The 23424-nt window shown below is 34.4% G+C and overlaps 2 protein-coding genes across 6 annotated transcripts in view; both read left to right on the plus strand.

Moving 5' to 3' along the window:
• Positions 1-23424, plus strand: part of LOC101888529 (cAMP-specific 3',5'-cyclic phosphodiesterase) — a 668201-nt gene that overhangs the window by 343203 nt on the left and 301574 nt on the right. The gene's annotated exons all lie outside the window — the stretch shown is intronic.
• Positions 14865-21765, plus strand: LOC131802198 (uncharacterized). Its single transcript, XM_059121849.1, has 2 exons — positions 14865-15407; positions 20019-21765. The coding sequence occupies exon 2, from the start codon at positions 20019-20021 to the stop codon at positions 21549-21551; it is 1533 nt and encodes a 510-aa protein (XP_058977832.1). The 5' UTR covers positions 14865-15407; the 3' UTR covers positions 21552-21765.

Here is a 23424-nt window from a genome sequence, read left to right on the forward strand (position 1 = left end):
ATAGAAGTCCTTTAACCATAGAAGATCTCTAAGAGCTCGTATAGTGCTTGAAATGTCTTAAGAGGCCTCTTTTTCTAGAAAAGCTTTAAAAACTCTTATATCCATAAAATCTTTTAAAAACACCTTCCCTTCATAAACGAGGGTCTTCTGTTCATAGAATGAAATGGTTTATCTTACAATAAAGCCTTAAAGATTGTCTCATCATTGAAAGGCTTTCAAGATTGTCCCTTCATAGAAGACATCTAAAGGGCCTTAATTATGTGAAAGAGCTTACAATTATATTATCCCACGATAAGGCTTCAAAGGACGTTACTTCTTAGAAGAGCTTTATAAAGTATTTTAACCGTAGAAATCCTTTGGAATGTTATCTATGGTTGAAGGATATTTAAAAATTCATTTTGTCCATACAAGATGTCTAATAGCTCTTGTAGCCCTTGCTCTTGAACCCTTGGTCTCATTTTAATAGATAGGTTTTGAAAGGTCTTACGTTCAACGACGATGTACTATAAAGGTTAATTGTTCTTAGAAGAGTTTTTAAATCATTTTAACCATAGAAGCCCTCTGAAGAATCTCTAAAATGTCCTTTTGTCCATAGAAGATCTCTAAGAGCTCGTATAGCCCTTAAAAACTTTTAAGAGACCTCATTTTCAAAGAAAAGCTTTGAAAGGGCTTATCTTCTTAGAATATGTTCAAAGAGCATATCTTTAAAAGGGTCTCACAGTAGAATACCTCAAAGAAGCCTTTTTCTTTGTAGAGTATGTTCAAACGGTCTTCCACCAAAAAGAGTCTATTTACACCTCCAATCATATAAGAATTTAGATAAGCCTTCTATTTATATACATCATCTGGAAAAAGTTCTTTCCATGAAATACCTTTGAAATATTTTCTCTCCATAGAAGAGGCTTAAGAAGTCTTCTCAAAAGACTTTCAAAAGGTGGATCTTTAAAACATCTACTATAGAAGACCCGGAAATAGTCTATCTAATGTAAAAGGTAATAAATAACCTCCACTCCATGTCCGTCTCTTTAAATGTTTCCCTTCTGAGAAGACTAAAAAAGCTCTTCTTTCTATAGAAGACCCTCAATTCACCTTCCCCTCAACGTTTGCCTAATCGAATATAACACGAGTTCAAGGTACGTACAAGGTAATAAAAAGTCTCTCCCCCCCTACTCCCCGTCGGGGCGCATGCAATGTAGCGTAGTTTCTTTTTCTCTACCCCATGTGCGTGTATTTGTCACAAAAGTTTCAATTCCATTCAGTGATCGATTTTTTCTTCCCCTCTTTTTTTGCTGTCGTTGTTGTGCCCAAACATTTGGATACGACCATTCAAGCACATCCATCCAGCGATAGCAAGAACTACATACATACAGATACAAACAGACATACCAACCAACATCATAATCTCCATCAGTTTTATCACCAATGTCGGCCTCATCTGGGGTTATGATGGATGGCAACGTATCAGACGAACAGTGCGTGAGCTTAGGGCCCCCAACATCGTTTGTATGTGTGTGTGTGCGTTTGAAAATTTCTAGGTAAATGTGTTGGTCTGAATTTTCTCTCTTTTTTTTTTTTTTTGTTTGATTGTGAAAATTTCATTATCCTGCATTTAAAGCATTTTCAATGGATGTTGGATGGCTGGATGGTTGGATAAGTGAATGAGTGAACGAATGATTGTTCATTGAAATATTCAGGCTTTTTCCCCCACCCTACCTCAACATTGGCATTTCCATATTCTGTCGCTGTATTGGTTATGAACTCCATTTGCAACCCCTTTGTCATGTTGCTGCCCCTGGATCTCTTATTTTCATCATTGTGTTGGAACAATTGGAACATATTTCGAATTGTTGACATTCCTGAGTGTATAAATTATACGCCATCGATGATGATGATGAGGAGGAGGCCAGGATCTGAGCGTAGTTGCTGCCCACCATGAAGATGAGATGCTGGTAAGCGTTATGACATGGAAACAACTATTAGGGATAATTTCAAGGCAGATTATCGGCAATTGAGGGTGTTGGAATGAATTGAATGGTGAATGAGAAAAAGTGAGAAATAAGTAGCCAAGAAAGGGGTCATGCCGGACAGGGTGGATCCATATATTGCATTTTTACATTTGGTCTAATAGAGACTCTATTTGGTTCAAACTTGGGATATTGTAATAATTGGATGAGACCTAGGTCAGTAGAGGACGTGAGAAATATTGGTCCACTCTTCTAAAGCCTAGAAACTAACAAAGAGCTCAATATCAAATTTCAGATCTATCCTTTCGGGCAATACCAAATTTAGTAATATTTAGTACCCATGTCCAAAACAATCTGCATCTCACCATTCTAGACACCAACAATTTTCCAAAATTGGTACCATTTAGTACTTTTCAAATAATTTTAGTACGCATTCGCAAAACCATCTCGATATCCTAATTTCAGATATCAACAGAGACCTCAATATCAAAATTCCTTCACTCAATAGCAAATTTAGTACTATTTAGTACTTTTCGAACAATTATAGTACCCATTTGCAAAAGCACCACCATATCTCAACCTTGGATAACACCAGTGACCTAAATATAAAATTCTAGGATTTTAGCTCTGTATTTTCCACCAAATATCAAATTTAGTACCATTTAGTACTTTTCGTACAATTATGGTACACATTTCCAATAACATCTTCAACTTTCATTTCCAGATTCCAATAGAGACATTAGTATCAAGTGTGGGGATTCCAGCCCTATCCCTTCACCCATTACCAAATTTAGTACCATTTAGTACTTTTCGTCCAAATATTGGACGCATTTTCTAAACAATATAACGGTAATATTCGGTATTTTTAAAATTTAACAGCATTTTTTAAAGGATTTTATTTTTTTAAAATTTCCAAATTCGTTCCAAATGGTGGAGGGTATTCAAAGTTTGGCCCGGCCGAATTTACTGCTCTTTAACTTGTTTTTTTTTTTGTACTCCATGGGCTTCTCTTTAAATGTTTCCGCTTCTCAAAAGTTTTTCGAAATGAGCATCTCTTCTTTCTATAGAAGACCCGCAAATTGTCCCTCTTTTCACCTTCCTTGCAACGATTCTCTAATCGAATATAACATGAGTTCAAGGTACCTAAAAGGTAATAACAAATCTCTTCCCTCCTACTCCTCGTCGGGGCGCATGCAATGTAGCGTAGTTTTTTTCTAGTACTTTTCGTACAATTACAGTACACATTTCCAAAACCACATCCATATTTCAATTCCAAATTCCAGCAGAGAGACCTTAGTATCAAGTTTAGGGATTCCAGCCCTATCTCCTCACCCATTACCAAATTTAGTACCATTTAGTACTTTTCGTGCAAATATTGGACGCATTTCCTAAACACCACCAAATCACAAACACAGACACCATCCATAACCTAAATATCGAATTTTAGAATTTTATCCCTATCCCTTCACCTAATACCCAATTTAGTACCACATGGTACTTTTTGTACAAATATGGGACATATTTCCACAACCACCACCATTTCTCAATCCCCCAATACAAACAGAGACCTCAATATCAAATTTGAAGATTCCAGTCCTATCCCTTCACCCAGTACCAAAATTAGTACCATTTAGTACTTTTTGTAGAATTATAGTACACATTTCCAAAATATTGCCAACTCTCAAGCAGAGACTCCATCAGTGATTCAAATATCAAATTTCAGAGTTTTATCTTTATCCCTTCACCCAATATCAAATTTAGTACTCTTTAGCACTTTTCGTACAATTGTAGTACACATTTCCAAATCCACCTCTATATGTTGAGGCTACACATGAACAGCGATCCTAATACAAAATTTCAATCTTCAAGCACTATCTGTTCAACCAATACCAAGTTGTACCACAATATAGTACCATTTAGTACTTTTCGTACAATTATAGTACACAATTCCAAAATCACCTACTTATCTCAATTCCAGGTACCAACTGAGATCTGAATATCAAATTTGAAGATTCCAGTCCTATCCCTTCACCCAATACCAAAATTAGTACCTTTTAGTACTTTTAGTACACATTTCCAAACTACTGCCAATTCTCAAGCAGAGACACCATCAGTGATGTAAATATCAAATTTCAGAGTTTTATCTTTCTCCCTTCACCTAATATCAAATTTCGTACTATTTAGTACTTTTCGTACAATTGTAGTACACAATTCCAAAACCACCTCCTCATCTCAGGGCTACACATGAACAGCGGCCCAAAAATAAAATTTCAAACGAAAGCACTATCTCTTAATCCAATACCAAATTGTACCAAATATGGTACTATTTAGTACTTTTCGTGCACTTGTAGTACACACATTTAAAATAACCTCTTTACGACAAAAAAAGGCCACCAAAAGGGACCCTAATACGAAATTACAAACTGTAAGCACTATCTGCTCATATAAAATTGTACCAAATTTTGTACCTTTCGTACAAAATTTATGACGCATTTCCAAATCAAAGCCATATTTCATACCCAGATACCATCAGTAATCTAAATATCAAATTTCAGTACTTCAGTATTACATAATACCAAAATTAGTACCATTTAGCACTTTTCGTACAATTATTGTACAAATTTTTCCCAAATATAGTACTATTTAGTACATTCAGTGTTTTTCAAAAAAAAGCCGCTTTATCGCAAATCTGCCACTAACAGGGACCCAATATACAATTTCAACATTCCAGCTCCATTCGAGCTGAACACTAAACCCAACTGTTGCAAATTTAGTACCATTTAGTACAGTTCCCTCACTTGGTACAAATTTCCAAAACCACTTTCAAATACCAAACTTACCTTCCAACCTGGATTCTCATACCAAATTTCAAGTTTTTGAGCTCTATCCGTTCACATAATTCCAAATGGTACCATTTTAGAAGTTTAGTACAATTTTAGAACTTTTCGAATTTCCAAAAACCCCTTTGCTACATCTATCCTGCACTCCATCAGTGACTCTCATTCCAAATTTTAGAATTATAGCTCCATCGGTTCATCCCAATTTAAATTTGTACCAAATTTAGTACCATTTAGTACACATAAGTACAAATTTCCGAAACTTCCTAGATACCCCAATCCTACACTCCCACAGTAATCCCAATTCCAAATTTTAGGATTCCACCCATGTTGGTTCGCCCAAATACAAATTGTACTTTTTTTGGACAGACTTATCTGACACCTGCGGACCAAGAGTGGCACTCACCCAAAATTTCTAGGTTTTAGCTTCAGCCGTGTCATTTAGGCACTGATGAATCGTTAAGACAGTCCGTCAATTAGTATACTCTTTTAGTAAAATAGATATGCAAACACGATCTTCGCGATGGAGATGAGCAGCTTCGTCAAAATCGACCGATAGATTCTGACTTCTATAGAAGACCTTTCAATGCAAAGAGATTTTGAATGGCAAATAATTCCTTTGCAACAAATTAAAGTATTTCCCATTTTTCTTGGTTAAAAAAACATCATCTTCGCCAACCATGTGTGTCCCCTCCCCCAGCTTCAGAAGTTCATATCCTGCTGCCTGGATATGATAAAACACATTTTTTTTATGAAAAATTATCCTTATCTCCTCTTTATTCCATTGCGTGAGTTTATAAATTTATAGTTTCACTTATAATTGAATAAGTATGTATGTACATATGTGTGTAGGTGTGAGTTTAAGTGTTACAGTGTGTGTGTATGTGTACCCACAACATATTTTTTCTCATCCATATTTTTAATGGCTCCATCAAGGTAAAGCTTAATTCTATTTTAATCCCATGTACAGAGCAACAGCTCTCCATCTACGCTCACAACTATGTGCGGAACAGAACCGGAACAAGAAAAAAAAAATTTGAATGCAAAAAAAAAAAAAAAAAAACAAGGATTCATTTTACCTCACCTCAGCATCATGAATGTGTGCGTATATATAAATAATTTTCAAATCAGCACAGTGGTGGTGGGAAATTGTAAAGTTTACTTTAAGTAATGATAAATTAAGTAAGGGGGTGTGATAAGAGTTACACTAAAAGTGACTGACAGACATATACGGCCTGTTCTCGAAAATTGATATTTTGCATGTGATAAGGTTGTATTGTTGAAAATTTGTGCTTTAAAGTACTAAGGACCTATACAGAGGTAGAACCCACTACAAACTCCTAATAAAAAAATTTGAACAATTCCTTGAAAAATGGGGCTAAAACTCAAAATACCAAATATCGGGGCGTACCATTATATGGGGGCTATGATATATAATTTTCAGCACTAACCATCCTAGACACAATAAAAAACAACTATTGTGCCAAATTTTAAAGATCTACGTCGAAAAATGTTGGATGTATCGTAATTTCAACAGACAGACGGACTGACCGACGGACATCGGTAAATTGACTTAGAATTTTATACTGATCATGAATACGACGAATATTTAGAGGTGTTAAAAGCGGAATGACAAATTTATTATGCCCTACTTTCCATGGTGTTGTATCGGTGTTTTGCAAATTTAGATCGAAGAGTAACCTAAATAGAGGGGTGGCTCCTTCTACCCTCTTTCACACTTTCGGAAATTATCAGATTAAGATTCCTCGGAGTCCGTGTATTTTAGGTATACAGTGTCTTCGACACTATGGCAGACAAAAATACAAGGAATATTTTGGTGGAAAACTTTAACCCTCAAGCGAGTCAAGAAAAGGGTCTTTTTGGCCCTCTTTTTACAATATGTTTAAAAACTTCATTTCAACGGGATCGTTGAAATATTCCACAAAATTTATTGTCATGAAATTCTACAATAGTCCCTAGAAGACGCCAAGAGTCTAAAACTTATCTAGACACCAGGAATTCATATATATCCAAAACACATTTTAGGGTTAAAGAAGTACTTTTTGTGATTTTGTGCAAAAAGCTCCAACAAATCACCATTTTAGAATGATAACGTCAAAGACAAAAATATTCTTCATCAAATTTTATCATAAGTCACCAAAGAACCGAAATCTCTAGTTCCACTAGATGTCAAAAATATATTTGCCTAATGTTCTGAAGAAAAAAATCCGAAAATATTTTTTAATTTTTTTTAAATATTTTTCCTCAGACTTTTTTCGAGTTGATACCTGAAAGTAACATAAAATCTCGTTTTAGACGAAAGGTATTAAAAAAGAAATATTCTACATGACATTTCACTATAAATCTCAGAATAAACAGTTTATCTAGGTGCAATAGTTATTATAAAAATTACATACAAATACATCTTTTTATAGGGTTTTTTATACCATCAGCCATATGGCTAGTGGCCGTATCAAATGAGGGTGCTTATTTTTTGAAACGTTCCTCATCGAAATAATGGTTTTAGACCCTAAGTCCCTTTGGACCAAATCCGTGTCAGAACATTTAGTGTCGATCTAGCTATGTCCGTCTGTCTGGCTAGCTGGTGCGCACGATAACTCTCGAAGGGAGTATTCGATTTAGTAAAGACTTGGTACATCATAATATTATTGTCAAACTTAGATCGAGTTCGGATATGGACAATATCGGTCCACTCTTTCTGGAACCTCCCCCACAAAATGTAAACATTTTTAAAGTCAATAATTTACTGGACAGAAAGAGAAAGGAGAATCCAATTTTGCTCCAATCAACAACGAATCCTAATATTTGCATCAGTGCTAGGTCAAGCGTGAAAATGGAAAATGTCGGTTCACTCTATCAAGAACCTTCCCCCCAAAGGGTAAAAATTTAGAATAATTTTAATTCTTATAAAATGTGAGGTAGGAGTCCGATTGTCTCCAAATTACACACATAACAATATTCTAACTACCCAAAGGTCTGGTGTGAAGATGGAATATATCGGTCCACTCCTTCTGGTACCTCACCCATAAAAGAGTCAACATTTTCAATACCCATGAAGCTCCTAAAACGCGAAATCAACATCCAATTCCATTCAGACTTAGCACATCTCAATAAATCCATCAACACAAGATATGTTTTAAAGATTGTAGAGGTCGGTCTATTTCTGCTGGTACCTCCCCCATATAGGGTTCAAGATTTTGAATAGCAAAAACGATTAAAAAAATCCGAAACAAGCATCCAGTTCTCTTCATATTTCACACATCCCATTATTTCAACTAACACCATGGGAAGATTGGATATACCGGTCCTCTACTTCTGGTATCTCCCCCACATAGGGTTAAAGTTTTGAATATCCATAATGCTTGTAAAAAGCGAAATTAACAACCGATTCCATTCAGACTTGGTATATCTCAATATTTCCATCAACACAAGGTCTGGTGTGAAAATGGCATCTCTCCCACAAAAGAGTCAACATTTTCAATACTTATGAAGCTCCTAAAGCGCGAAATTAACATCAAATTCCATTCAGACTTAGCACATCTCAATCAGACCATTCCTTCTGGTACCTCCCCCATAAAAGGGTCAGCATTTTGAATAACCAAAAGGATTACAAAATCCGAAATTAGCATCCTGTTCTCTTCATATTTTACACATACCATTATTTCTACTAACAAAAGATCTGATGTGAAGATGGAATATATCGGTCAACTCCTTCTGGTACCTCCCCCACAAAGGATAAAAATTTTGAATATTCTTGAAGGTCATAAAACACGAAAATGTCATCCTCATTCAGACTTGATACATTTCATATCATATTCAGCTAGGTCCAATACGAAATTAACAATATTGGTCCATTCCTTCGGAACCCACCCATTGAGGGTTAACAATTTAAATAATCATAACACAAGTCAAAATATATTTAAATAATCGAACATTGGCTGAGATCTGTCGGCTAAACCGGCTGATCCTTTTTTACTTGTTAGACTTTTATTATCTCCAGAGTTTTGCCGTTATTATTTTTCAGCGTTTCACAGTGTTATGAAAACAATATCTTACATTTTACAAAAAAGTGTCTTATAACCTACACTCCACTGTTGCGTATACGTTTCATTAACCGAACAATTAATATTTCAATAAGTATACGCCACATATCAATATCCCAAATCAGCAAACAATACCCGAAAATTAAATAATCAACACGGTTTTGCATATATATTTTCTGGAAAAAAGGAAAAAAACGTCCTTTCTAGCAATTTTTATTGAATTCCAATATTGAATTTGTTTTATATTTTCCCAAATAGTCTGTATTTTTTCTTTGAGTGTATAGCACACACCGAATTTACTCCCAGCTAACCAGCTGAAAATGCATCCCAGCATTTTGTGTGCGTTTTGTGAGTAGAGCTTTGAATTGATTCAAATGCAATGTTGATGCTACTACTCAGAGTAACCAAAGCACAAACTAAAGCTTTATTTCTCTATAAATTGTCTCCCACGTACTCAAATACACTACAAGACTACATACCACACAACAATACACTGGATAAAAATAACAACAATGCTAATCCACCACCATACTCAGAGAGCTGCAAAATAACCCTCAATGCTGGGGAGTATAAAAATAGAGCCAACAAAGCAACAAACGTTTTATTTTTATTGTTGGAACATTAAACAACCGTAGAACTCTCACAAGAGTGCAGTTTACTGCAGGGGAGAGTTTGGTGGTTTCAAGAGATGTAGAGAGAGAGTGAATAACAGTGCGCATGTGCGGTTTTTTCTTTGTTTTTGGTTAAATGAAATGGAGTCTATGAAATTATCTAATGTGAGAGCAAGAGATTAAATAATTGCAATAAGTGTGTGCGTGTCTGGAAAGTCAGAAAGAGAAATATGTGGATATTTACAATATTTGATAAGTTTGTGGGTATTACCATGCTGCAAGATTATGATGAGAAAATGGGAGTTTGTAACTTTCCAAACGTTATTAATGTTTTTTCATAAGAAATGTTGCGCCTAGATATATGGTTTATTCTGAAATTTAAAGTGATTTTTTGTGTAGAATATTTCCTCTTTTAACCTTCTACCTAAAACGAAAGTTTATGTTAATTTCAGGCGTAAAATCGAAATAGTCCAAGGTAAAATTGATCAAAAAAATAAATAAATAAGAAATATATTGTTGAAAAAAAAAATGGGAATTTGTAACTACCAAAAGTTTTTTTTATGTTTCGTGTAACTTCTAAAATGATTGTAATTGCATAGTTTGAAATTCAATGCTATGTTACTTTTTGAAAAAAATTGGATAATAGATCTATATAAGCTCGGTATTTCCTGTTTTTCCTGGTTACATAAACCACTGACAACAAGTTAAAAGTATTAGTCGGTTTTACCGACAGATCCAGTATACAGCCGTGCCTTATGGTGGTTTAACATGCTGACCCTTAATGGGGAGGTTCCGAAGGAGTGGGCCAATAGTATACATTTGGTGTCTGACCTAAGTCTGATATAAATATGCCAGATTTGACTATATCGACTACTTCTTTCAGATTTTATGAAATATATGATATTTTTTGTAAAATGTTGAAATATGCGTGAGGTACCAGATATAAGATATCAAAGTATTCAGTTTCCTCTAGTACTGATAAAACCAGAAAATTGAAAAAAAGAAACAAACATTTATTTCCAATTTAAGGCGAAAAAAAGTCAATTAAAATGTTGAGTTTTTGTGGGGGAGGTACCAGAAGGTGTTGGCCCATAGATTTCATATTCATATCAGATCTCCGGATGAGTGAGATATTTAGATATACCAAGTTTGAAAAGCTTCGCGGATTTTTTTTCGCAACTTCCAAAAAAAAAAAAAAAAATTATTATTTTTTTAAAAAGGGTCACCTTTTGGAGTCGACCAATATGGATGGACATCATCCCGTCTGTACACCAGATCTTGTGTTAATTAAAATATTGACATTTGTGAAATTTGAAAGAATCGGATGGTTATTTCGCATTCTATTAGCATTTCAGTTATTCAAATTTTTAACACCTTTATGGGGGAGGTGCAGGAGGAGTAGGCCGACCATCTACCATCTACCATCTTCATAGGAGATCTTGTGTGGATATAAATATTGGAATGTACGAAGTTTAAAAGAAATCAGATGCTTATTTCTCATTTTTTGAGAGTCGTAATTATTCAAAATGTTGACCCGTTGTATACGAGGTACCTGAGAGAGAGCTCCGATATATTTCAGATTCATACCACATCTTGTGTTGGTAAAAGTATTGAAATCTGTGAAACTTGAAGACAAGCGGATTCTAACATCACATTTTATATGAATTATAATTATTCAAAATTTTGACCCACTGTGAGAAAAGAACTTGATGGAGTGGTCCGATATATCCCTTCTTTACAGCAGATCTTGTGTTTGTAGAAATAATAGGATGCGTGGAATCTGAAGAGAACGGGATACTTATTTCGGGTTTTATAATCGTTTTGTTTATTCAAAACTTTGACACTTTGTGGGAGAGGTACCAGAAGAAATTGTCCGATCTTCTCCATCTTTACAACAGATCTTGTGTAGATAGAAATATTGAGATGTAATAAGTCTGAATGGAATCGGATATTTATATCGCGATTTATAAGCTTCATTTATATTGAAAATGTTGACCTTTGAGGAGGAGGAACCAGAAGGAGTCGGCCGATAAATTCCATCTTCACACCAGACCTTGGTTTAATAAAAATATTGTGATCTGTGTAATTTGAAGACAATCGGACTTTTACATCCCATTTTATAAGAGTTAAAATTATTTAAAATTGAGACCTTTAGTGGGGGAGGTACATGGAGCGATGTTGTCTATTTTCGCACCTTCCCCAGCACTGATGTAAATATTAGTTGAAGCAAAATCGGATTATCCTTTCTCTTTCTGTGCAGTAAAATTTGTTAAATTTTTGACATTTTGTGGGGAAGGTACCGAACTCTATCTAAGTTTTATAAAAATATTAGTATATTTCAATCGGAAACTCCCTTCGAGAGTTCTTGTTTGCACCAGCCATCCAGACAGAAAGACAGACGGACAACCCAAGATCACCTCCAAATGTCTTGAATAAGATTAAGTCTAAAGATACCTGGGGTTTGAAACCCCAGGCCATATGGCCTAGGGTATAAAAATAGACGAATATTAGTCCATGTTTTGGTAAAGCCCATATAAAACGATAACCCTCATATACAGTTATTCCGAAGGGTTTATCACCCTTGAGTCCGCGTGCTCTTATACACCTTAGCTTTTGACCTTATTTAACCTATACTACTTTTGGGTAGTACCATACCCATTTTTACACTGAATCTAATATTAACATCAATATTTCAATGTTCTGGAACTGGGTAACATTTTCGCATTTTATGAAAGTTAAAAATATTAAAAATATTCGAACACAGTTTACAAAAATATTTCAGTCAGTCAAGTTTGGACCAAATCGAATATCAAATTCGACAGTAATCGAGCCAAAAACCAGCAAAAAACACGGAAATGGCAAAATCATCCTGAAATGGATTTTTCTTAGCAAATTATGGTAGCAGCAAATGATGTAAGGCAGATGCTAAAATAAGACTCAAACATGGCAACCCCGTTTGCATTGCACTCCATTAAATAATGAAAATGCAATTCATTTTATTTCTGCCTACAGCTGTTTGGCTAACCGTTCTCTTACTCTCCGAGTTTGAATGGGAAATGGCATTGGATGAAGATGCCATTATTCAGGTTGTTGTTGGTGTTATTGCTCTTCTCCTCCGTTTTTGCATTTGCTGCCTGACGCTGCCTCAGTCACTGCCGACACTCATTAATGGCAAAATAAAAAAAATTGAAACGCGCGCATTTGTGTATTTCAGAGAGAGGGTGATTAAAAGAGAGAGCTCCTCTAAAGAAATTCTACAAGCCAGCGGCATTTGCACAAAATATTGTTTTTTCTGTGAATGGTTTACGATTGGGATACTGTTTTCTGTTCTTCTTCTTCTTCTTCCACCTAGTGTAGACTACTTAGTGCTCTTTGGAGATTATCAAATTGGAATTTCATAAATGGTAGCTACATTGCAAGCTAGAAAGATAAAAAGAGTTTATGAGAACACCAACAGCAACAACAAAGCCAGTAAGAGCATAAGTATTGCAGGGAGAATAGTGGATTCTACTATGAATTAAACTACCGAGATGTACTGGGGTTTTAGAGTTGAATGAGAACAATGAAAAGCAACAACATCGATTACGATAAGAGCGCCTATTACTTCTGCTAAGATGAAGTACAGTGGATGGCAAAATTATGTTGCAACTTGAGCAAATGAATGGAAAAATATAGAATGGGAAGATTCAAGAACCTATTATTTTTATTGTCGGTGTTGATGTGGCCTGGCAAATATAAATGGGTTGCCTGAGTTTTCTTCAGGGACTCCAACGTCGGCTCGAATGCAGGGGTTTGCTGTAATCATTTTAAAGAGCATGTTTAGGAAGCTCATCATGCGTGACATTTGTTGACACAACTGGAGTAATTTAATGGAATATATGGAAGTAGGAGGTTGTAATTTATTTAAAAAAGCTGGACGCAGTGTAGTATAGAATTGAAACCACCTCACTTTTTATTCTTAAATGTGTGTATAATTTCTGGAAAGATAAAAAACAAAAAAAAAAAACATATACTCGCCGTGATCAATGTTCGTTACAGGAACGTTAGGAGACCGTAGATCGCAAGACCTAGGACGATTATCGGTGTTGATGTTGTTATGACGATATCAATGATTTGCGGACTTCCGTTAAGACCTCATGGGAGCTACTAGAAAGTGTGGAACTAGCATTTGTAAGCTTTTACTGTTTTATCAGTCGGTTTTGCCGACAGATGTATACCCTCAGCTTTTCAATCTCAGTATTCAATCTGTTGGCCTTTTTTTTTTTTTGGGGGGGGGGGTGTGGGTGGATTCTGAAGCAGTTAGCCAATATTAACCAATTCGTATTTGACCTAATATTGATATAAATATTAAAACGTGCTAGATTTTGCCACGTCCTATACTTTCTATGAGTGCAAATTTTTGGAAATATGCGTAAGGTACCAGATATAGCGGATAGAGATATTCCTTTGTGGTACCAGAAGAGTGTTCCATTTTCACAGCAGATCATGTGAAGAGAACAGGATTCTTATTTCGGATTTTATGATCGTTTTGGTTATTCAAAATGTTGACTCTTTGTAGGGAAGGTACCAGAAGAAATGGTCCGACCTATACCATCTTTATAACATATATTGTTTTGATGGAAATATTGAGATGTGCCAAGTTGTTATAGTATCAACTACTAATTCCCCTCAACGATAGTGTCTCCCGTTATTCCCTTAATGAGAATCGTTCCACATTTTATTATTCCAAAGAATTGTTTACCAAAATATTAATATGCAAATCCAGCATTTTTATAAAATAAATTTCCAAAGAATAAATATTCATTAATACTTTATTTGTAAGAATTGTTTATTAAAATATTGATATGCAATTCAACACTTTATTCCAGACAAATTTCCAAAGAATTGTTTACTTAAATATTAATATTAGCCTAAAACTGTATTTTCTTTTCTGCTGCATTTCCGACAACGAAAATGCAGCAATAAACAGAATTTTAGTATATAAGCCAGTGAAAAATAAAGAAAGCAAGTTATAATTTCAAACCACACCAAACGTCTTTTTTTTAGTCAAAGTTTTTTCCGCAAATAAAAGTGGCGCAGTCGGTAGGATACCGCAAAGTCCTATCCAACGTATAAAAATAATAAAACAGATTTTATTGTGCGTGATAGAACTAGGATTTTAATCCTTAGTGCGGTATTCGAAATATCCTTTATAAGATTAAAGGATACACAAATTTTATGAAGGAAAAAAAATAAAAAGGATATTAAGAAATATCCCTGTGACTAAAAAAATATTAGTGGAACCAGAAAGGATATAAAGATCTATCCTTTTGGTGAACATCCTTGTGTCAGAAGGAAACCTAGTGAAAAAAAAAAAAAAAAAAAAAAGGATATTAAGAAATATCCCTGTGACAAAAAAAAATATTAGTGGAACCAGAAAGGATATAAAGATCTATCCTTTTGGTGAACATCCTTGTGTCAGAAGGAAACCTAGTGAAAAAAAAAAGGATATTAAGAAATATCCCTGTGACTAAAAAAATATTAGTGGAACCAGAAAGGATATAAAGATCTATCCTTTTGGTGAACATCCTTGTGTCAGAAGGAAACCTAGTGAAAAAAAAAAAAAGGATATTCCTTCAGTGGATTATAAACTTCAAAAAAACAACAACCATAATATAAAGACTGATTAAAACTATATTAAACAAAAAACAAGAAAAAATAACCAATACAACAACAAAACAAAATAAAATTTAAAATACGGGTCTAATACAAGCAAACAACAACAAGGAGAAGTAATAAAACAACAGCAACTATTGGAGCAATATTGTAAAGAAATAACATTACCAACAAACCAATAAGGAACAGTTCATGCCGAGAACTGCACCGTGGAAGACCCTACTACTAAGAAGAAAGTAAACCTGCAATCCTTAGCACCAACAACCAAATTACAAAGTAAGACTATCTCTAGAAATCTATAATTAAGAATAACTTGTATATTTTATAAGAAAATATTTAACATACCTTTGTGAAAAATCGTGTAGGAAAATAATTCCCTACAAGCAATTGTTGAAAATTTTTTTTTTTTTTTTCCTCTCCTCCCTCTTTCCCATTTCAATGAGCGATAGTGACTCATTATCAGAGTACCCATCAGACTTTGAATACATACCAAGAAACTCTAATAACGGGTCGACAGCATTAGAACTTGACTCAGGGATTGAATCGAATGATGGATACCTGACTGACGAAAGAACAGAACATTACATTCGTGACATAAGAAGTAACAGAAACAGACGCATTTTTAGAAAGAAACTCAGACAATATTTTAGACGTAGATAAACAAAAAAAAAAAAAAAAAGAAAAAAACTAAACAGGACTATAACCCAAAATATAAAGGAAAATAAATAACTAAAATGGCAGAACAGGCCGAAAATCAGATTAATAGACTAACCATAGACCCGCTAAAATACTTAAACAACTTACCGGAGTTCTATGGGGATTCAAAAAACTTACAGACTTTTACTACCCTCGTTGACCGAATTTACCCACACTTACGCACATACGACGAATTGTCCCAATTACTTTTCTCCGACATTATAAAGTCCAAACTCAAAGGAAAAGCTAGGCAGGCAATTGAGATAAACTGCCACGCGATTTCATGGACTGACATAAAAAACATGTTGCAAAACAATTTTGGGGACAGACGTTCTAGTGAAGAACTTTTCGACGAACTAAGGAGTGTGACTTTCAGGACGAACACACTAGACTTCTATAATGACGTAAAGGACAAATTGCACAGACTAAACAACAAACTGGTAGTTATACTAGGAGAAGGTGAAGCAACTAGGCAAAGTGCGATTAATAATAAACGCACCGCTTTAAACATTTTTAAAAGCAAAATTCCAGAGCCTATGAAATCCATCCTGCTCTGTAGGAACCCAGGAGACTTGGAACAGGCCATGGACATATTATTTCAAGCCGGCTACGCATACACCGGAAACAATGAAAATAGAGCACAGACCAATGCACAATCTAGTAAACGAAGAAATTACCAACAACCATTCGTAAACCAAGGAAGAAATTACCAACAACCATTCCCAAACCAAGGAAGAAATTACCAACAACCATTCGCAAATCAAGGAAGAAATCACCAACCACAATTCATAAACCAAGGAAGAAATTACCAACAACCATTCCCAAACCACGAAGGAAATTTCCAAAACCCTTTCCATGCAAACAGACAAAACACTAGAAATCAGCCTGAACCCATGGAAATAGGCACAGCCGAAAATTTTCGGGACAGAGCCTCGACAGGCAATTACCATATATAATGGTAAAAACCAAGTTAGGTCATTTGAGACTGATAGTGGATACTGGAGCCACTAATTCAATTATTAATCCAGGAATTTGTCATCCGAAATGGATACACCAAATAAAACCTCTTGTTATTAAAACTCTCCAACACCAAGTTACCATAACAGAAAAGGCAGTAATTCCAGCATTTCAAGAATTTAATATAACTAATAATGCGTTAGAGTTTTATGTTTTAAAATTTCACAATCACTATGATGGATTACTAGGCAACGATATACTTAAAACATACAATACTTGCATAAATTATAAAAACAATTCCATACAAATAAACGGACAAGACATGCCAATACTTTTTGACAATAAAAATAGCGAAAATAGAGAAGAAACAAATGACAAACCAATATTTTTTGAAGAACAATATAACAAAAATTTAAGTAAAATCATGCCCACGCAGAAGGTAGGCGATGATACCAAGGATATGAAGCAATATCATAGCTTGGAACAACAAATTAGGACACAACACCTTAATTCTGAAGAGAAAAGATGTCTCTTACAGCTAATAAAAAAATACTCTTCAATCTTCTTCCAAGAAAATACTCGATTGAGTTTTACCAACGTTATAAAGCATAAAATTCGGACAACAAACAATGTTCCAATAATTAGTAAATCCTATAGATATCCTTACATACATAAAAGAGAAGTCGAAGGACAGATACAAGAAATGTTGCAAAATAATATAATAAGGCATAGCAATTCGCCTTATTCTGCCCCTATTTGGATTGTGCCAAAAAAAGCCGATGCAAGTGGGAAGAACAAATGGAGACTTGTCATTGATTACCGTAAATTAAATGAAGTTACAATCGATGATAAGTACCCCATACCTAACATTGACGAAATACTCGACAAACTGGGAAGATGCCAGTATTTTACAACACTTGACCTCGCAAAAGGATTTCATCAGATTGAAATCGAAGAGGAGGACATCCATAAAACTGCCTTCAGTGTAGAAGGAGGCCATTACGAGTTTTTACGAATGCCGTTTGGGCTAAAGACAGCCCCAGCGACATTCCACAGGTTGATGAACTACGTCCTTAGAGACTATATCAACAAAATCTGTCTGGTTTATCTAGACGATGTGATAATATTTTCCACCTCACTGCAGGAACACATAAATTCATTAAAACTTGTTTTTAACCGTTTGCAAGAAGCCAACCTCAAGGTCCAATTGGACAAATCGGAATTTTTAAAAAAGGAAACTGAATTCCTTGGCCATGTCGTGACATTAGAAGGTATAAAACCTAACCCAAAAAAAATCGAGTGCATAGTTAACTTCCCCATCCCCAAATCACCCAAACAAATTAAACAATTCCTAGGTTTGACTGGTTATTATCGAAAATTCATAAAAGATTATTCGCTAATAGCTAAACCCATGACAAAGTGTCTTAAAAAGGATGCCAAAATAAACATATCCAATCCAGAATATCAGGAAAGCTTTAATACGCTAAGAAACTTACTAGTACACGACCCAATCCTCGCTTACGCCGACTTTACTAAGAAATTCACCCTAACAACAGACGCTAGTAACTTTGCCCTTGGAGCGATACTATCTCAAGAAAACCACCCGATTTGCTACGCTAGTCGTACCCTAAATGATCACGAGATCAATTACAGTACGATAGAAAAAGAACTTCTAGCAATTATTTGGGCCACAAAATACTTTCGCCCATACCTTTTCGGACGCAAGTTCATAATCGAGACAGATCACAAACCGCTAACATGGCTCTTTTCGATTAAAGAACCCAACTCAAAACTAGTCAGATGGAGGCTCAAGTTGTCAGAATTCGATTATGAGATTAAATACAAAAGGGGAACAAAAAACAGTAATGCAGATGCATTATCAAGGATCGAAAATAAAATTGTTGAGATCAATTCATTAGAAAACATCCAACCCATTCTTAAAGAAAGCGATTCACCTATAAATTTATTTAAAAACCAACTCATCGTAAAAAAAATTCATTCCGGATCAGCAAGGATAAAAACCGAAAACATCTTTCAGAATATTAGAAAAACTGTAACAATAAAAGAACTAGATAAAGAGTATGCAATTATGATTTTAAAAACCCACTGTCACCCAACACAAATAAATGCAGTTCTGATAGACAATGAATTTTACGACACTTTCAGAGACACTTGTAGGGAATTCTTTTCAAATAATAACGGATTCAAATTAATCAGGACTTTTAAGAAACTAGACGATATAGAAGACGAACTCCAACTAACAAACATAATTGAGGAAGAACATCTAAGCAAAAATCACAGAGGAATTCAGGTAGTGTTCGAGGAACTAAAAACAAAAATTTATAACCCCAAACTTAAATTAAGGATAACCCAGTTCATTAACAATTGCGAAATATGCACATTGGAAAAGTATGACAGAAGACCACCTAGACTACCTTACAAACTAACGGAAACACCCATAAAACCCAGAGAAATATTACACTTAGACGTTTTCTATACACTAGAGAAACAACTTTACTTAACTATAATTGACAAATTTTCAAAACACGCCACAGCATACAAAATTAATGGAAGATCATGGATAGAGTTTAAATCAAAATTAATGCAATATACCAGCACATTTGGAAGAATAGAAAAAATTGTTGTCGACAATGAGTTAGGATTTAAAGCCATTCCGATTCAAGAATATTTAAGGAAAGAGAACATTAATATACACTACACATCAAACAGTAACCATACATCCAACGCAGATATCGAACGACTTCACAATACATTGAACGAACACTTAAGATTACTACGACATGACGAACAATCCAAAGACGAAACGACAGAGGAAAAAATATCACGTATCATTGGATTTTATAATAATACTATTCATAGCACCACACAAATCAAACCTATAGACTTTATAAATGGCAAAGTACATGAGGATAAATATCCCGAAATACATGATCTAATATTAAAGAAGAAAAATAACTATATTAATAAACTTAACAAAAATAGAACCGATATAGTGATAGAGGAAGGTACAAACTATATAAGAGAAATTCGAGGGGGTAAAAATCATAGGAGGTACAGAAAGATAGAATCTAAGAAAGTCGATGAAGATCATATTGAAAACACAAAAACAGGGCATAAATATTACAAAGCACATATAAGACCTCAAAAGAAATATCAAGACAAGAATAACCCAAAAATTAAAGCAAAATCTAGATAATTACCATCCCCTTTCAGATGATTAACTGGATCATAATAATGGTTGCATTTACTACAGCAACCAAGGCCCAAACCCTCGACATACAAGACTTATCGAACAATAATGGTTACATACCGATAAAAACAGGAGAGACCAATACCGTAGAACACTACATAAAAGTACTGCACATAATAAACACTACAGAATTCGAACGAACTATGGAGATAATTAAAACCAACATTGACACCCTAAAGACATCCAGTAGCGAATCAAAAACATTAATCAGTACAATAAACAAGAACTTTATGCTACTAAAAGCGAAAATAGAAAATCTTAACCCACATTTTAGAAAGAAACGGGCACTCTTAAACATTATAGGAAAAGGCTTAAAAATGATTGCAGGTACAATGGACAGCGATGATGAAGAACAAATAACTGAAGCTCTCAAATCTCTACATTCGAACGAAGAAAACTTAACTAACAAAATGAACAAACTAACTTATATAAACAATGTCATGAACTCCCAAATCCAGAACATAACTAACCATATAAACTATCAGCAAAACATTATCGGGGACTACTTAGTCAAATTCAAGAATATTATAGGGAATAAAATTTCAACCATAGAGGACGAGATAACATTTATAGAACACATATACCAGATTAACAACGACATCTCACTCCTACGGCATCACGTAGACGACATAGGACAGATTATTTTCTCCGGGAAACTGGGAATAATTCCCACAGATATTCTCACCCAAACAGAACTCGATTTAATCACAAGCTTTGACAGCTATACCAATATAAAAGTAGCCATAGCACGTAATGAAGGGAACGTTATAATAATTCTCTCTATACCACAATATTCCCAAGATTCACTATCCAAGGTAACATTCGTACCCATTCCTGACAAAAATAATAAATCCATAATGGTTAATCATTCTGATGTTCTTATAGATTTAGAAAGAAATATTTATAGCACGTATATTAAAGATAACCTAAAAAGAAATCTTATAAAAATTAATGATAATTGTTTGAACAATATACTAAACTTTGAAGAAGCTAATTGCAAAACGCAAACATTAAATACACAAGAAATTAGCGAAATAATTCCAGGAGTATTAATCCTTAAACACTTTAACAGTACGATATCACATAATTGTAACAAAGATAAATTAAAAATTTCAGGAAATTACTTAATCAAATTCGAAAATTGTGAAGTAAACACGTTAAACAAAACCTTTACGAATTTTAAAATAAAAATACAAGACAAGTTTATCCTACCTAACCTTATAACAAAAATTAAAGATACCAGTAACACAACACTTGCAGACATAAAACTTGAAAATTTATATCTAAAACAAATAGAATACGAGGAAACACTGAAACAAGTACTATATACAGATAAAAACTCAAAAATAATTGGCTATAGTATAGATATTTTAATCGGTACATCAATATGTATCTTAATTATATTTATATATCTCTTTAAGAATAAACAAACCTATGTTCCAAATGTACAATTAAAAAACCAAACTATTATAAACAATCCGGCAAAGATAATATAATTTCGTCGGAGCCTCAAACTAAGGGTGGGGGTGTTATAGTATCAACTACTAATTCCCCTCAACGATAGTGTCTCCCGTTATTCCCTTAATGAGAATCGTTCCACATTTTATTATTCCAAAGAATTGTTTACCAAAATATTAATATGCAAATCCAGCATTTTTATAAAATAAATTTCCAAAGAATAAATATTCATTAATACTTTATTTGTAAGAATTGTTTATTAAAATATTGATATGCAATTCAACACTTTATTCCAGACAAATTTCCAAAGAATTGTTTACTTAAATATTAATATTAGCCTAAAACTGTATTTTCTTTTCTGCTGCATTTCCGACAACGAAAATGCAGCAATAAACAGAATTTTAGTATATAAGCCAGTGAAAAATAAAGAAAGCAAGTTATAATTTCAAACCACACCAAACGTCTTTTTTTTAGTCAAAGTTTTTTCCGCAAATAAAAGTCCAAGTCTGAATGGAATCGGATGCTAATTTCATGTTTTATGAGCTTCATAGATATTCAAAATGTTGACCCTTTGTGGGGGAGGTACCAGAAGGAGTGATCTGATATATTCCTTCTTCACATCAGACCTTGGGTTAAAATATTGTGATGTGTGTAGTTTGAAGAGAACCGTATGCTTATTTCGGATTTTATCATCGTTTTAGATATTAAAAATTTTGACCCTTTGTAGGGGAGGTACCAAAAGAAATGGTCCGATCTCCACCATCTTTATAACATATATTTTGTTGATGGAAATATTGAGATGTGCCAAGTCTGAATGGAATCGGATGTTAATTTCGTGTTTTATGAGCTTCATGGGTATTCAAAATTTTGACCCTTTGCGGGGGAGCTACTAGAAGGAGTGATCTGATATATTCCATCTTCACACCAGACTTTGTGTCAATAGAAATATTGTGATGTGTGTAATTGGAAGAGAACCGTATTCTTATTTCGGTTTTTATCATCGTTTCAAATTTTTCACCCTTTAGGGGGAGGTACCCGAAGAACTGTTCCTATCTGTACCATCATTATAACAGATCTTGTGTTGGTGGAAATATTGAGATGTACCAAGTCTGAATAGACTAGGATGTTAATATCGTGTTTTCTGAACTTCATGAATATTCAAAATTTTGACCCTTTGCTGGGGAGGTACCAGAAGGAATGAACCGATATATTCCATCTTCACACCAGACCTTGTGTTAATAAAAATATTGTGGTGTGTGTAATTTGAAGAGAACCGTATGCTTATTTCGGATTTTATCATCGTTTTGGATATTCAAAATTTTGATCCTTTGACTGAGGGTATAAAAAACTAAGTTCCGACGGGCCAAACTTTTAAACCCCTCGCAAAATACCGCTTAAATCAAACCGAAATATCGAGCTTATACGAAGCCGTGGGCCTACATATGTAATTTTTTGACGTAGGCTATAGTACCTATTAAGATTTTCCAATACGAAATTTGAAACAATTCGGGTAAATAATGTCGGTAAAATCATTCGAATACCGAATATCGGGAGGTACGGTTATACGGAGGCTATACGATATCGCGGACCGTTGCAGCCCATCTTCGAACTTGACCTGCTTGCAGACAAAAGACTGATATGTGCAAAATTGAAGCTTCCTACCTTTATTTGTTTTGACTCTGGCGTGATTACAACAGACGGACGTATGTCCGCTAACATGACAGGGCTAAATTGTCGTAGAATTTTGCGCTGATCAGGAATATATATACTTTGTTGTGCCTAAAATTATTATTTCAATGAGTTGAAAACGGAATGACTAACTTAATATATCATACATAGATTGGTGGAGGGTATAGCCTACGCTGAGTCCTGAACTCACAACATTCGGTTTTGTAGAAGAACATTCACATT

Source organism: Musca domestica, unplaced genomic scaffold (genome assembly GCF_030504385.1).
Source record: "Musca domestica strain aabys unplaced genomic scaffold, Musca_domestica.polishedcontigs.V.1.1 2, whole genome shotgun sequence".
NCBI lineage: Eukaryota > Metazoa > Arthropoda > Insecta > Diptera > Muscidae > Musca > Musca domestica.

Excerpts from the sequence above, each read along its gene's own strand:
- LOC131802198 (XM_059121849.1), top strand. The coding sequence starts at position 20,019 with ATGATTAACTGGATCATAATAATGGTTGCATTTACTACAGCAACCAAG.